Raw genomic sequence first — 17533 nt, 5'->3', positions numbered from 1 at the left:
CTGCGCCACACTTCCTGACTCAGAGCCTCTGTGGGAAGGTTCACAAGTTTCTTAGATGATTCTGTTGTGCCCTAAATCACTGATCTAGTCTGACCTTTTTACTCTGCAGAGGGTACACTGATCCCCAAGAGTGGCTTTCCCAGAGTTACAGCTGGTTGAGGGAGAGCCATCAAAGTGGCTACTGCAGCATGTCTCCCTTCTCTACCGCCATCTTGAGCCACCTACACAAACAGCTCCAGGGGAGTGGGGAAAGCACGGGAAAGTTTGTGTATTCATATACAAAGCACTGTTCTCACCTCTCCGAAATCAGTCAACCCCCCCCACCTCTGTCTCTCTCTCTCACTCACTCACTCTCACTCTCACTCTCTCTCTCTCTCTCTCTCTCTCTCTCTCTCTCTCACACACACACACACACACCTTTTTCATTTCTCCAGGAGTCATACAGCTGTTCTGGAATGTTTTTAAGTTTGTGTTTGGACTGGATACTTGTCTGTCTGGTTTTTTTTTTAACGAAGCGATTTGTTTCACTTAATAATTACAAGTTCAAGGCAGTATTAAAATGACCCTGTATTTCCTGAGTTCACGCTTACAGCAAAGGGGTGGGTTCTAGGAAAGAATATGAAAGCAGCATGGGAAGCATTATCCTTGATAGAAAGCCTTGATCTTGAGGTTCACCTTCGTTACACAGTTGACGGTTTGCATTCATTTCAGAAAGCACTGGATATTTATTCTGTACAAGATAATATTCTAGGTACTGAAATATTTCTCTTCTGGAAATTCATGCATGAGCCACACTACCTTCTTGTGTCAGGGGTGCATCCTGAACAGAGGGCAGGCTGTGCACGCATCCAGTCAGCACTCGGTTGCCGGCTTGGAGAAGAGTACGGCCTGTGGCTCCCACAGCCTGAACCAAGAAACAAAGGCTTGGTGCCCCTGCCACTCAGCTCCCTTGAGTGATGGGTCAAAAGCTGTTTGGTGTGCCAGTGTTGGCCAGTGTCTGTGATGGTTAAACGACTTGTCTTGTATCTACACGTATATTGCAAAATTCCTCAGACTGATGATAGCAGCTCAGACGTGTGGACCCGGGACCCTGAGACCCGCTCAGGGAGCCTGTGAGACCAAAACTACTTTTATAGTGTTACTAAGACTTACTTGTCCTTTTCATTCTCATTCTTACAGTGCTCAGTGGAGTTTTCCAGAAGCTGCTTAATGTGGGATATTGCAGCAGATTAAATGCAGAAGCAGATATGAGAATCCAGTAGAAATTGAGGAGATTTGCAAAAATAACTCTTCTCCCTAAATATAGCTTTTTTATGAAAGCTTGTTTTTAAATTAATAATTTTTTAAATTTCTGTTTTTATTTCTGATTCAGTAAATATTGGTGGATGTAACTGACATAAACATTAAAAGGGCCCAGAGACCAAAAAGTATGAGAATGAATGACTTAATTATTCAGGAGTTGATGATCCCACTGAGCTGTAAGTCATCTGTTTGCACACTGGGCCACATGCTAAATGTTTAAGGTTGCCAGCTGTAGTTTTTAAAACTTATTTCTCTTAGACTCTTTAAATCAGGCTTTTATTTCCATAAAAAAAAGTTTTCTTTCTGTTGATTATGTTAATTGATCAGGTTGAGCAAATGATCAATTTTTATGAGGAAGTAAGTAGCTATTTAGTTAGTAATACCTTTTTGAAAGCCTCCAATTCTTCCATCTGTAACAAAACTAAAGGTCATGGATTGGCTAAGTTAGATCATTCCTCTCACAGCCTCGCCTTGCCACGTCAGTATTTCTGTGTAATGATTCGTTTTAATATCTGAAAAAAATATACATACTGTCTATTTCTTGATTGATATTTCCAGGTCTCCTACCCAGTTGTGATACTAACTTGAGTGTATCATAAGATAGAAATTGAAAGCAATCTATTTTTTCAAAGATACAGTTTTTAAAACTCTTAAAATTATTTTACGGTAGCTTTTTTTCTTTTTCAAGCATTCCTTGGTTGGCTTGAGTTCCAATTGCCTGTAATTCTTACGTCATTTCTCACAGTAAAAACTCTGCCGCGTTCATTTTTAAGTATTTATTGAGCTCTTACTGATGTGCCAAGTGTTGTGCTAGAAATGTAATAAAGTGGCAGGCAGGAAAGATACAGCCCCAGCCCTCATGGAGCGTAGGGTCTTGCAGAGGGAGAAATGTGAAACTGATTATTATGTGAATGTTTTATTTAAATTACAGGGAGCAATAAGAATTCATAGCAAGGGCCTCAACCAAGTTCAGTATGGGACAGTTGCATGAGGTCAGGAAAAGGTAATTCATTCCAAAGCCAGATATTTCCCTGGGCTATGGGTTGGACACAGATGAATTAGTTACTGCTCTTTTAAGAGTAATTTAGCTTAAATTTTCATCGTTCAGCCTTGGGATGGTAATTGATTAACTGGAAGGAATTGCCTTGTGTCAGCGTAGTGAGGACAGCATCCGACCTTAGTTGAGTGTAGCCCATTGAGAAGCGATCTACTCAGTGTTTCTGCCTGTAGAGCACTTGGGGTGGGCACTTTGCTGCCATTTTGACATATTTTGTGTGACCATTTACCCATGATTATATTTCATCCGTCAATTTCATAGAAATTTATTTGGAATAAGCTCTAGGAAAACAAGAAACTATTTTGAGTTGACATTTTCCTTTTTTAGCTTTTGTTTTGATTGTTGGATTGGGATCAAAGATTGTATGTCTTTATTGAAAGAAAACACAGAAACTATTAGCAAACAATGAGGTGCCATTCATGAAAGAGATAGGGGAAAATTTTAGTCTTGAATGGATGAGAAAAACAAGGAAAGCATTGTTTCTCTATTGGATTAGGAAGTAAAACTAACATCTTTTGCTTTTATTCCCTCCTCCCAAATACTGATTTAAAAGAAAAAATAACCAAGTCAAACTTTCACAAGCAATAGTGAGAATGAAGGAGATTTAATTAGCATAAAGAAGAAAGCAGGTGACGATTGCATTCATGTGTTGTTTACATTGAAATTCATGTCAGGATCCTTAGAAACTGAAGCAGCCCCTATGTCTCAGCAGTGATTCTAAATTTTTTTGAATCGTAAAACCTTTGAGAACCTGACATAAGCCATAAGCCTTCTCTCCAGAATATGTTGATAGGGATTTTGCCAACCGGTGTCCATTCCCGGAACTCAAGTTGTGAATCACAGATCAAGGTTAAAAACATTTTAGAGTTTGTACCATTTTGGAGTTCATGTGGACGAAAATCAGTTTTAAGATGGATTAAGGACTTAAATTAAAAAAAAAATTAGAACTCATGGAAGGAGTGATAGGTTAGCACTTTCATATCTTGAAGAAAGGACACATTTCATAAACAAGCTATAAAACGCATTGACCATGAAAGAAAAAAATAGTTTTGACTATTAAAATTAAGAACTTCAGAAAGTACAGCAATGAAGCTTAAAGAAAGTGAAGAACAAGTTACAGAATGAGAATATTCACAGTGTACACAACTGGCAAATGCTTAGTATTAAGAATATATAAGGAGGGCCAGCCGAGTGGCTCAGTTGGTTAAGAGCTCGCTCAAGAGTTTGAGCTCTGAGCAACAGTGGTTCAATTCCCAGCCCGAGCTGAGCTGCCGCTGAGCTGCCAACAGGTGGCAGGATGGCTCAGCTAAAAATAAAATAAAATAAAATAAAATAAGGAACTCCCACAAATAAGTGAGAAAAGAACACACAGCCTAGTAGAAAAAAGGACAAACAGTATGAACGGCGTCTCACAGAAGAGGGAAGCATGGCCAGTGAAGGGGCACGGGTTCTCAGCATCATAAGTTCCCAGAAAAACGAGGCCCCCGTTTCAAACATAATTGGTTGGCAGGATTCAAACACCTGCCAATGCCAGGTGTGGAAGAGGACGTGGATCCACGGGGTCTTCTGTTCTTTGCTGTAGAAGTATAAATTGGTACAATACTTTGGGAAGGAGATTTGGCCATAGCTCCTAAAACTGAATACCTTATGACCAGGCACTCCCTCCTATGTATCTACCCAGGAGAAGTCATGCACACGGATACCAGGAACCATGTGAAACAAGTCAACATAGCCCTGTGTTCAGTAGCAAAAACCTGGGGACGGCCCCAGTGCCCATCAGTAGGAGAGTGGACCATAGACGCTGTAGTTTTCATATTGTATGAATACATTATATAGGGGCGTCAAAATGAATGAACACCCTTGATACCCAACAGCATACATGAAACTTAGTAATAGAACAAGTTAAGAAAGTAGGACCCAAAGGTTACATAAAGCAGGATCAGCTTTTTTTCTCCTTTGAATAGCTAAAAACCAAAAACTTTTTTAGGAATGCATACTGGGAGTGTCAAAAAAATGTATACACATGACTTGTATTCATCTTTTGTTATCGGTATATATTGACTATAACAATTTTAATACATTTTTTTCCTTTCGAAAAATGTGTATGCATTTTTTTGGCACCGTCTGTATGGATGAATCATGACAATATAAAAAGGAAAGCAACAAAATGATGACGTTACTGTCAGGATGCCAACTTTTGTTCTGGGTGGTAGGATTTGGAGAGCTTATTCATTTAAAATAACTAATTAAATAACCAATTTTTAAAAGAACCATGTATGTATCACTGATGAGAGTGTTTTGAACCCAAGGTGATTAATTCATTTTGTGCACCTGAGTTCCAGGTTAAAAAAATTTTTTTTTTCACAGCTCATTGAACACACAGTTACTGAGTGTCAGGAACTACCCTAGAGATTTTCTGGAAATACAGAGACAAGTAAGACATATTCCCTGTATGTGGTCTAAGAGAGAGAAGCAAATTTGTCTAATTACAAAGTTAAATTTTTTTTTAAATTTGTCTATTTCATATATTCAACTTTAAACTCTTTGAAGCCAAGGACCTTATACTATTATTCTCAGACCCCAAAAATGACTCGAATAATATTCATGTCTGTTATTTCATTGAACAAAGATGGGAGTCCCTACTATGATTATAGGTATTGCATTTATGCAATAAACCTTTGAAAAATGGGTTCATGAATGTTTAGAGTGTAGAAATTCACAGGTATTTACCGGATTCCTGTTACATGTTTTGTTCTAGTACTTATGCTTATAAAACCTTTAAAATATATTATTCTGTTTAGTCTTGTAGAGATGACTTAATCAAAAAACAGTACAATTGGGGATTTAGGGTAAATAACCTAGGAAATGACTCTGTGTGAAAGTATGGAATAGTATATGTATGTAGGGAGAACTATGATACACGTAGGTCTTTTCTTGACTTGCAAATTAGATCTTAAACCCAAATTAACAGCTATTATTGTCTTTAACTTTTCAGTTGGTATAGATGGGCAAGTTTCCAAATTTAAAAAGGCATAAACTATAGAACTGTGTAATACCAAGTGTGTTTTTCGCAAGCAGTAACAATTCTGTGAAACCAACGGGAATATCACTTGTCAATTACAATCCATGTGTAATAGACTTCCCGTTAAATATCCCGTTACATGATTATAGTTTACAGCCAAAGGGTGCCCTACATACACACCATTTGCAGCTGAGGAATCAAATATGTGGCACTTTGAGTTTTAAGAAAGCAGTAGGAAATAGTAGGAAAAGTACTGACCTTTCCAGAAACCTGGACACGAGTGCAACTTCAATTTCAACCGTTGATTGTCTGGTAACTCTAAGATCACTCAGCCCTTTTGCAGGCCATTTCCCCTCTTTGAGATCTTTAATGTCTCTTCTGGCTTTAATATCCTCTTAGCCACAGCCAATCTGCAGTCCCTATAATCTCGTATAGCGGGTATCACTACAACTAGCTTGATTACCCATCATTAAAGAAGCCTCGACGATCCAGATAAAATTACCGAGTTCCTTTGTGGCCCCACATACATGTACTTACCTGTTTTCCCTCTGCAAAGTATACTCCTCAAGGGCACTGACCGTGTCTATTCACTGTAGGCCCCTCAATACTTATCATATAGTGAGTGCTCAATACTTTGTTGAATGAGTGAACACCTGTTTTGGAGAACTGCTATTGCTTTAGACTTCCTCTGCATTTTTTAAAATTTTTTTTAGTAAAGGAAAAAAATAGTATTTAAAAATAAATTACTTTGAGAACTTGGTATCTGAGCTATTTATATGAGTAGTCTTCATTTGATAAAAGATTTTTTCAATTAAGTATGAACACCTTCCTTTCTCAATAACTCATTTGTATTTATCAATAACACATAGCAGAGATTCTACATATTATGATGGTCTCTTTAACTCCTTCCTCATAATAAAGCATCATTCTTTAGGAACAGAAAGATAAAAACAGGTCCCATCTGGGGCTGCCAGGTGGCTCGGTTGGTTAGAGCGCGTGCTCTGAACCACAAGGTTGCTGGTTCGACTCCCGCATGGGATAGTGGGCTGCTCCCCCGCAACTAGATTGAAAATGGTGACTGGACTTGGAGCTGAGCTGTGCCCTCCACAATTAGATTGAAAACAGCGATTTGACTTGAAGCTGATGGGTCCTGGAAAAACATACTGTTCCCCAATAAAGTTAAAATTATATATATATGTATGTATGTATTTTATTATTAAAATACTATATATATATAGTATTTAAAAAAAAGGTCCCATTTGAAAATTTAATTTGCAAGGATTTATTATACTAATTACATCTTTTGTTTCTGTAGTTACAATCGCTGGTTATGTCAAGCAAGATCTGAGGATCTATCTGATATCGCTTCTCTCAAAGCCTTATACCAAACAGGTGAGCTTATGGATATGGCAACTTACTCTTTCACTAATGAAGGACCCTACCTAGGATGCTATTAGAGATTTCATTTTGCTCTGATTTTGTCAGTTTTATCTGTGAATAAAGTGTTGTACCGATGAAGATAGTTGTTGTTCATCATCAAAATCTTAAAAATAACATCTCAGCTTATAAAATTTTCAACTTGTAGCACTACACTGGCCAACTTCATTTCTTTTTATTGCCCTTTTTGTTATCTTCCCAATTTTTTTCCTGCTTTTGAAAGTACCCTATACTTGCTATACAAAATTCAAACCTTACATAAATGTATAATGGAAGCAGTGAAAGTTCTCAGATTCCTGCTTTTTCTCTGTTATATTTCTTTTTCAGGCAGTTCTTGTTAATTTTCAGATTTGAGTTCCATTGAGTTTTTCCTGGATCACTGATGTTGTTAAAAGTTGTTTTGAGCCTAAACAGAAAGCTATTTCTAAAAAGATCTTTGCCCTGAAACCTCACCTTTGACTGTCCCTGATTTAAAATCTCTTAAGAGGCCTTATCTTAAAAGTAAGGGCCATCATTGAAACCTCATGAAGCTAAAAAATAACTAAAAAGGTGCTATTGTCCACATAGTAAGAGAAATCCAACGATGGAATTTGAAAAACTTATGCTCCTGGTTTTCAGTCTTAGATTTGTGTAGAATATTTTTATAAGGTCAGCTCCCAAGACAGGCAATACTTTGGGAATAGAGTTTCTGGTACTAATTACAGTTCCTGTTTGTAGGTGTCGATAACTGCGGTCGCACAGTGATGGTGGTGGTTGGAAGAAACATTCCTGTAACATTAATAGATATGGACAAGGTAAGCCCGAAAAAGGCTCTGGTTTCCAAATAATGTTGGTTTAAAAATAAGGAGGCTATGAATTTGGAATCGGCTTAGAATATGAGATGAGGCAGAACTGTGTGTCTCAGGCAGAGTAACAGCCCTGGTTGTGCAAGTCTGCACGGACCATTTCAGTAAGTTGGGGGTTCGGTTTCGCTCTGTAGCAGAAGCAGAAATGCTGGAATGCCATGATGTGAGCTCCAAGACGCAGCTGCTTTGTTTTGGATATGACATAACTGGCAAATTTTTGATTGGAATCATTCTTTATTGTAATTGTACTCACAGTCAAAGTCTGCCTTTCTTGAAAAAACAAAATTGCGTTTCCATCTGAAGAGAAGAAACCAGAGATGCAGTTTGCCCAAGATGTCTTAATTCCATAATCCCTTCATGGGGAGGCAAAGGACAGAAATACAGTAGATGGTTCATAAAAGAAGGAATGCAATCACTGGTAAATAAAAACAAAGATGGTCAGTCTGATTAGCAGTCCAAAAAAAGTGAATTAAAATGAGATATCTCTTTTCACCTTCAAAATTAGCCAGAACTTTTAAATCATTATGATCAAAGATGAATTGAAACTGTAAAAGTGGTCACAGCCATTGACCCAGTAATTCCATTTCTGAGAAGTTGCACTAAGGAAATAATCCGAAGTGTGGAAGCAGCCACAGGCCCTGAAATTGCCCAAATTGGAATACTTAGGGAACGATTGAATTCACAGGATAAATATACAGATCTTAGAACATCAGTTTTGTTAGAAACTGACTGCAAAGGAGGAGAATCACTTTAACATAATTCTTAGCCATAGTAAAAAAAATTATGTACTTAAAAACGTAAAATTTCCACACAATTTTAAGATAAAATACAGTCATGCAAAAGCAGGTAATTGCTTCTGGCTAAGCCCTTAAGACTCCTGGTCACTGGTGTTTGGGTAAAAAAAAAAAAGGATGAAAGCACCAAACCTGGCATGTTACTTACAAAATCATAACCTAAATCCCTAACAGGTGATTATGGTTCATCCACAGATGGAATGCTTTGTGACTCGTAAAAATTACAGTTACAGAGTGTAGAGATTGGGGAGAAGGTGAAAGGATTAGAAAGTACAAATCAGTAGTCACAATATAGCCATGGAGATATGAAATACAGTATAGGGAATATAATCAATAACGTTATAAAGATCGTGTAAGGTGCCAGATGGGCACTGGACTTACCAGGGGGTCACGTCATGGACGGTGTAAATGCCTGACCACTACGCTGTACACCTGAAGCTGAAGTAGAATAATATTGAATATCTACTATAATTAAATATATATATATATATACACACACACACACACACACACACACACACACATATATATACATATATATACACACACACATATATATGTATATGGTCACGGGATGGGGAGTACAGCATAGGGAATAGAATGAGTGGAATTGTAATAGCTATGTACAATGTCAGGGGTAGTAGATTTGGGGAGGGGGGTTATCACTTTGTAAGGGGTGTAAATATCTAACTATTACATTGCTTTGTGCACCTGAAACTAATAAAAATAAATTTCATTAAATTGCTTAATACTTTAATACTTACATTAAATAGGCTTAAAATTATATCCTTTGAAAAAAATTACAGTTATAGAGGCAACTACTATAGAGAAATGTTTATAATAGAATATCAACAGGAAAAAAATTATAGAAAATTATATATACACTGACTTTCAAACATTAAAGGTAAAAATTGGAAATAAATATCTCAAAATGGATTTCATGGATTGGAGGAGAATTTGCTTTCTACCTTTTTTTCTGTCATGTGGCTATACTTCTTTACAATGAAAAAAAATTAAGTTAAAGATGGGAATTTGAAGCTAAAAATGGGTATCTTAATGGCCCTAAGGAGGGGTAGACAGTGGACAGAAAGAACCAGAAGCACTCAGGTAAGAGCAAAATTTATAATAAAATATAAAATAGTAAAAATACACGAAAGGAAAAACTCAACTGAGTTATATATCTATATTGCATTTATAATGTAATGTAAATTATGTGATTAATAAGTTTCCACTTGTGGTCATTTGTATTAATCAGCATGACATTCATTCTCACCATTAGTAATAGGATTGATGCCAAAAAGCAGAAAGCCCTGCATCTGACTCAGCTGTGCATGTGCAGTGTTCTGGCCATTCATGATGTATCATTTCATACAAAACAATGAGCTATATTGTGAGGTCAAACCAGGTGACAGCTGGAAAGCTGCTGTTTCCTTCGTGCCCTCCTCTGTCTGCTCGCATAGCAGTTGGACCCTAATCCTTGTTAATCCAGGTCTGGACCGCCAAGGCCTCCTGCACAGGATGGGGACATGGCCTGTTTGATAGCAATCCTTCGGTTGTTACCTCTTAGCTCCCCTTTTCTCACAGTTTATAGCTACACCACTGGGTCATGCTGGGCCTGCCCATATTGTATATCTGCTTTGCGTTTGTTTTTCTTAAATTTCATTCTTCTTAGAATGGGACATATCTCTAACTGATCTGGGTCACATTAAATTTGAGTCTTTTCAGGGCTTAGAAATGCTGCCCAGCCCATTGCCACCTACTAGCTAAAGCTGTTCTCGTTTTTCTCATTCAGACCCACATTAAAGAGGCTGAGAAAATCAGCCCTCAGAGCGAGACACTGAGGCATCACTTAGAATGTCCTTTTATGGCATTTCGTGGTTACATGAACCACGAGTCTGTATCTCAGTAGAGACTGCAAAGACTTGCATTGAATTCAAGCAGAAACTAAAAGAGTGATTAACAGTCTAGAACAGCGGTTCTCAACCTGTGGGTCGCGACCCCTTTGGGGGTCAAACGACCCTTTCACAGGGGTCGCCTAAGACCATCGGAAAACAAAGATATTTACATTACGATTCATAACAGTAGCAAAATTACAGTTATAGAGTAGCAACGAAAAGAATTTTATGGTTGGGGGGTCACCACAACATGAGGAACTGTATTAAGGGGTCGCGGCATTAGGAAGGTTGAGAACCGCTGGTCTAGAAAGTCAGTTTCTGCTGATTTTGATATCATTATCCTAGAGAGGGAAAACCCGGTAGTTGACCAAAGAACTCTTTCGAGTATACGAAGTTATTTGAGAGGAGAGAGATCAATTGTTCTCCTCCATCGCTCAGAATAAGACCACACAGGATGGCACTGTCCCATGGATGAGAATTACCAAACGCCAGCCTGATCGACTCTCCTGAAGACCTTTCTACCAGGAATTGGTCACCTGCAGTGCCTGGGGCATAGATTAGTCATCTTTTGGGTTTTTCCTCTTTCTTGGCCTCTGTGCAAAGTGATCTTTACTCCTCTTTTTTCTAGGCGCTCTTATATTTTATCCATGTGATGGATCACATTGCTGTGAAGGAATATGTACTAGTATATTTTCACACCCTGACCAGCGAGTACAATCATCTGGACTCAGACTTCCTGAAGAAGCTCTACGATGTCGTCGATGTCAAGTTAGTTACTTGTGCACATTTTGAGGGGAAACAGCTGCTATCGGTCCTGATATGAACCAGTAGCAAGCCTTGCTGTGTATTCTGTGAAAGCATATTTCATGTAACAGATTTTTATCATTCATAGATCAGATAGTTTAATACTAGGAGGCCCTCCTTAACTCCAGCTTATCACATTTAAGTAAACTCAGGTGTAAACTTCTGCCTGCTTTTAAACACCTTGAAAAAGGCTTGGGGTCATTACCGATCTTTGTTTATAAAGTAACAGAAATACTACCTTCTATTTATAAAATGTGTTATACTTATCAAAATACATTTATAAGTATCATTTCATTTGATCCAGTGACCCATGAGTTTGTTAATTCATAACCTGATCCCAAAAATTCTAGTGCCATAGAAAAAAATAGCACATAATAGATTTGTTTGTTAAATATGAATTTACTTTGTCCTACCTGTAGATCGATAAATATAGATATCATCTACATTTGAAAGATGGGAAAATATGGACATTCTGACAGGCAAAGTATGCACCCAAGGTCTCACAGCAGCAGATGCAGAATTTGGACTTGAACCTGGGCTACTGATGTGGAACCAGAAAGTTATTTTTATTAAACCACATTTCCTTGGAAGTGATCGTGGAAATTTTAACCAGAATGTATAGATACCCCACCGCAGCAGAGATAAAATGCTCTGCTTTAATTTTTTTTTCTCATTAATAGATTTCCTACATAAAAATAGCACTTTGCCCTGCTGGTAGTAGCTTTGTTATTGGGAGCATCAGTATGTTTTTATCAATTGCATTGAAAAACTATTATAGTTAGTGTACAAAGAAGGCAAATGACCTTCAATTTCCAAGTATCTTACTCCTCCCATTAAATCTCACCCTAATTAGGAATGTTAAAGCTTTCATTGCCTAATACACCTTTTTAGCTTGCTCTAAATGTGGGTTGTGGAAGGCAGCTCCACTCCACTATAATTCTGCCTTTCGTACTAACCAGCTCTACGTTGAACAGGCCTCAGCTGTGAAATGAAGAGTTTGTACTCTTTCTCTGAAGTCCCCTTTAATTCACCTTATGTGACCCAATGATTAATAGGCTGTTGAAAGAATTTCACGCACGCCTGGAGAGGCTAGATAGACTAGTAGATAAGAGCATGGTTTTGGAGCCATACTGCCTGGGTTCAGTTTCTGGCCCTGTCACTTGATGTGTGGGTGGCTTTGGGAAGATTAGAATAGAGACAATTATTAGTACTCAGTTCATAGAATTGTTATGAGAATTAAGTATAAAGCCTTTGCACAATTTCTAGGACATAGTCAACTCCCAATATTTATTGTTGTAGTATGACCATTGAGACTTTTAATTTCTAATTTTTGCTAATAATTTATGTGGTTTTACTGTTTTTTAATTCATAATCTGATCCCCGAGACTCTAGCACCACGTAACAAAAAGGGCACACAATAAATGTTTATAAAATGCAATTTTTCTTTGTCCTACCTAGAGGTGGCTCTATTACAGCCAAGAAAATAGCTTCTACAAAACAGATAACTTTAAATAATGAAATGTTCTCTGAATTGTTTTTGACATTTCACCTAAAATTCAATAGGCTAGAGCTGTTTAAGAAAATATTTTTTTCTCTGTGAATATTCAGAGTTAATTGTCCATAATGGTGACTGGTTTTATGCATGACTTATACTGACCCTTTTTTAAAATTTTGAATCAGGTACAAGAGGAATTTGAAGGCTGTTTATTTTGTTCATCCAACATTTCGTTCAAAGGTACAGTACTTTTTTTTTAGCTAAAATCTTAAATGTAAATGCACCACCTGCCAGCATGTTAAGATAGATTTCGACATCTAATTCTCGGTATGACTGTTGTGGCTGCTAATTTCTTTGTTCACCCTTCCTGTGTTAGCTCTCTCAAGTCGTGGTCCTAATGTTTTGGTCTCGTGTAACTCCAGTGTCTTTGTACACAGCCCTCAGAAGCCATTACATTAGCCCCTCAGTCCTGGTCTCTCTCTGCTTTTCCATCCGGGATTCGCTCACGTTGGGATAGAATATACTTTACCCCTCTGCTCACGGCTGACTCCTGTTTGGCCTTCCGATCTCAGCTCAACACTTTCTATAGAAACCCTTCCATGACCAATCATGCAGCTAGTAGGTACTCCTGCATTATACCCCCATAAGATCCTGTCATCATTATGTTTTCAATTCAGATCGGTTGTTTAATTTTTTATCTTCTACCATTGCCTGCAGGATCCAAGAGGGCTAGAATATAGCTTTCTTGCTCACAGTTACATCCCTAACAGCTAATCCTACATCTCAACTGCATCAAGACATCCAGTCCTGCGGTCCTTTCACTGTTTCTGAAAATGTCATCTCTTTTTCATCTTTATTGTCTTCCCTGTTCAGCCTAAAACCCATGGTCCATGACTTCAGCCACTCTTGTCAATGCCTAAAATAACCTATGACCTCTAAGGCTTTCATTACACTTGCACACCTGATCTTGAGATAGTCCCTCGTTCTGCTTTCTTCTTCGCTTCTCGTGTCTGGGTTGCCGGAGAAATCGAGCCATGTGAATTGGGGCTGCTCAGCCGACTCGCCTTGTTCTTCGCCGAGAACTTGGAAAGCATCAGTAAGGAGATCCGTCTTCTCCCTCCCACCCCCGAGTTACCTGCCATGTATTCTTATCATTGCCTCCTTTTTCTCTGTCACAAAAGTGTGTTTCCTCTTTTTCTTTTTCTCTTCTTCAGCTGAGCCATCCTGCCACCTGTTGGCAGCTCAGCGGCAGTTCAGCTCAGGCCGGGAATCGAACCGGCGACCCTGTTGCTCAGAGCTCACACTCTTGAGCGAGCTCTTCATCAACTGAGCCACTCGGCTAGCCCGTGTTTCTTCTTAATGAAGGGCAGCCCCTCTACCTGTGCTCTGGATCCCATAGTAATAATAATAGCTAATGCTTTCTAAGCACCTACTGTGTGTCAGTTCTTCCCGTGCATTATCTTGTTTAAACCTTATAATACATCCATTAAGTAGATGGTAGTAGTATTCTGACTGTACAGACAAGGATTGGATGCTTAGAGAGATTAAATAACTTTTCCAAGGTCAGCGGCTACTAAGCTGCAAAGGCTGCATTTGAATTTAGGCATTTTAATTCCAGAGCCAACGCTCGTAACTACATGGTGTATTTCCATTTCCTCAGGGACCCCCTCTTCAGTAATTACCCTCTTTCTCCTCTCCCATTTTTGGGATCTAACTCATCAACTTTTAAACACGCCGAAGTCTCCACTTATCTCTCTTCCCCTTTACAACCAAAAGTTTTCAGTGTAATCTATATTCTGTGCTCTTCTTCATTTTTCATGTACTTTGCATTACGCCAGTCTGGTTCGAATCCCACCATGACAGCTAAAGCTGCTCCGACCAAAATCATTAGTAATTTCTGTTCCTAAATTCAGCAGACACTTTCCTGCCTTTCTCTTACCTCTTTTCTGTAGCCTTAAACACAGGTGATCGCTTCTTCCTCGAAACACTTTGTAGTGGCTTCTTTGAAACTTACGTTGCCTAGTTTTTCTGCTTCTAGCTACTCGTTCTCAGTTCCTTTGCTGCCCCCTCTTTCTCTGCTCATCCCCAAGTGTTAGTTCTCCCAAATCCTCTGCCCTGTCCTTTCATTCTGTACCTTTTTGCGTGCCTGTGTCTTCAACAACCCTCCAAAACACATGCAAGTCCCAGATATGTGTCTGGGGAAGTGGTGAAGCCTGATGTGTAAAGGCATGGTTTCAGGATTCAGGTAACACAGGTTCTAACCCCAGCTCCACCAATTACCAACTTATCTCAGGCAAGCTAGGTGACCTCCCCATGCTTTAATTTCATCTTATATAAAACAGGAATGATAGTAGGACCTACCTGGTTGGGTTGTTGGAAGGATGAAATTAGTGAATACATGTCAAATGCTTATAACATTGCCTGACATACTGGACACTCGGTCAGTGTTAACTATCGTCGTCATCATCATCATCATCATCATCCCTGTGCCTGGTGAGCGGCCGATTGGGTATCTTCACTTAGATGTCCTACAGGGCCCTGAAGTTCAGGATTTTAAAAGCAGAGCTGCTCATGTCCTCCTCCTTCCCTCACTCCCTATCTTAGTAAATGGGCCACTGCCACCCAGGCGCCCAAGCCAGAAACCAGAAAGGCCTCCGTGGGTCCTTCCCCCACCTCCTCTCTCACCAGGGTGCATCAGTTCTGTGTACATGCTCTTGTCCAAATCCATGCCTGTCTTTAGTCCCACTGCCCCTCCTTTAGTTCATCCCACTGTCATCTTTACCTGAAAGGATACAGCAGCCTCCTCGTCAGTATTCATGTTGTCCTGCCTCCGGTGTGGCCCCTTTCTAGGTGCCAGCACACCTGCCTAGTGCCCTTTTCTTATAAGGTGAATAATATATGAAGCCTCAAGTATGTACTAGAGAGTACTTTGCAAAAGTTTGTCAAGACTGGTCTTTGGCAAAAAAAAAAAAAAAAATTAAAATCAGTATATCAATGGGGTTTGGAGAAAAGATGACTTGATCTAAACCTCGGGTGACATTTGTTTACCCTCCAGAAGTAGGAGTGACAGCCTTCCTTTTGGGAGAGTCCTGTGGAGACTTAAATGAAATAAGTTTAATTCGAGGGAAGTGGATCCAGCTACTGACTCTGAAGTCCCAAAACCATTGGGGTGTTTAGAAAAATTGTAAAGGGTTCCTTCTATATAGGAACTAACTGGTCTATTAGAGACTTTTCCCTTTAAAACTGGGCCCACTATATTTCTTAAGTGACTGTTGAAACTTTTCCAAGCGAACAACATAGGAGATAGCAGAATTGAGGTTAGAATCTAAAGCAATGGACAATAGTTTTGATAAAACTTTTCTAGAGTCCTCTTAAGTTTGATTTGTTTATTTTTTTCCCTAAGGGATATAGACCAATGGTAAGGAACAGGCTGAGTAAAACGAGCCCAAAGCTGGGGCTTGCTTTATCTTTACAACCCAGCAGTTTTCAGAGGAAAAAAAGGTCCAGAGTCAGCAGTTGAGACAGAAAAAAATGGTTTCTATAAATTAACAAGCTTGCCTGTTATGTTAGGGTCACCCGCAGTTTCACCCCTGTGATGAGAACAGCCTGGGAGCCACTGGGAGTGTTAGGCCCAACAGTGATCGCAGCTCTTGGTGGGGAGGGGGTTGTTCTCTGCTCCCTTCAGAGCAGGGCGCAATCTCTCCTCCAGTGCCCTGTACTGTGCACAGGGGGCATGGCTGCTTTGGAGGATTAGGACACTCATCCCAGTGGTCTGGGCTTCCACATCCAAAAAGCAGGCTCCTTTGTTTGGCATTTCTCTCCTGGGACCTTTGGGGTGCCCTGAGGTGGCTTTAGCCCTGGCTTGTTTATAACTGTGGCCAAAAGTCTGGCTTTGTCTTTGGTTTCACTCTCGGGTCTCACTGTTCCCTTATTCCTTGTTTTTCTGTTTTGGTTGTTAAAGACATTTAAACAAATTCCTGGCCTTCTTTATGATCTAAGCAGTGGGTCAGAACCATTATGATGCTGTCAGGTTAAGGAGAATAAGCTTCCTTTTCATTGGCCTATACTCTGACACTGAGGAGGACACGTGAACTAGAGCAATCCTGAAATATAGTTTACATAACCATTAGTAAAACATAGTGGTTACTATTGTGTAGATTTTAGCTTTTTTCCGGTAACCAGGAACCTGATTGGGAGATAATATGAAACATAGACCAATAGTCTAAGAAATTTGTCCTGCTTAGCAGAGAGAGAGCACTCACTTGAGTAGCTTACTTTTGATATTTAAATGTGCTTGATTGTTTGCATTTAGCTAAACTAGACATAAAACTCTCTCAATACTTTTTACAAACCTTCTACAACTTTCTCAGTCCCTTTTAGTTTCTCTCTTCTTTCTCATTCAGAAATAACCCTCTTTAGAACAAACTACCTGTTAGTTCCTTTAAAAGTGTATTTCCATACATTATACCTTCCTTGAAAATACACATTGTTTTCTTTTATACTAATTAGAATCCATAACCTCTAAAAGATTAATTTTTACTGACAACCAAAAGCAAGCAATTAGCATTTTTACTGGTAAATCCAGGAATATATTTTGTAACCTTTAAAAGCATAGGCTTTTGTGATAAAATATAAGATCTATTAACAAATCTAAATCTGTCTTTGACCATTCTTGTGACAAGAAGCTAGAAATAAGTGAACTTAGCAAAACTAAAATCTTAAAAGTTGCCAATAGATGTTGAGGAATCACACCTAAGCATCCCCAATATATGATCATTACTTTTTTTATTTTTTATTGTTAGTTTCAGGTGTACAGAACAATGCAATAGTTATCCTTTTCACCCTCACAAAGTAACAACCCTCCTCCCCCCATGTATTGCCC

General features: G+C 38.9%; 1 protein-coding gene across 1 annotated transcript in view; it reads left to right on the top strand.

Annotated features, from left to right (window-relative positions):
* GDAP2 (ganglioside induced differentiation associated protein 2) overlaps positions 1 to 17533 on the top strand; it is a gene marked incomplete at its 5' end in the record, with an annotated part of 65654 nt that overhangs the window by 27343 nt on the left and 20778 nt on the right. The window contains 4 exons of the mRNA XM_019655801.1: positions 6697 to 6773; positions 7536 to 7612; positions 10981 to 11120; positions 12837 to 12891. Coding sequence (XP_019511346.1) covers positions 6697 to 6773; positions 7536 to 7612; positions 10981 to 11120; positions 12837 to 12891 — 349 coding nt within the window. The remainder of the gene's footprint in view (positions 1 to 6696; positions 6774 to 7535; positions 7613 to 10980; positions 11121 to 12836; positions 12892 to 17533) is intronic.

The sequence above is a fragment of the Hipposideros armiger genome, unplaced genomic scaffold, assembly GCF_001890085.2.
Source record: "Hipposideros armiger isolate ML-2016 unplaced genomic scaffold, ASM189008v1 scaffold_247, whole genome shotgun sequence".
Taxonomy (NCBI): domain Eukaryota; kingdom Metazoa; phylum Chordata; class Mammalia; order Chiroptera; family Hipposideridae; genus Hipposideros; species Hipposideros armiger.
The sequence above is the reverse complement of the archived record's forward strand: the minus strand, read 5'-3'. Positions and strand labels throughout refer to the sequence as shown.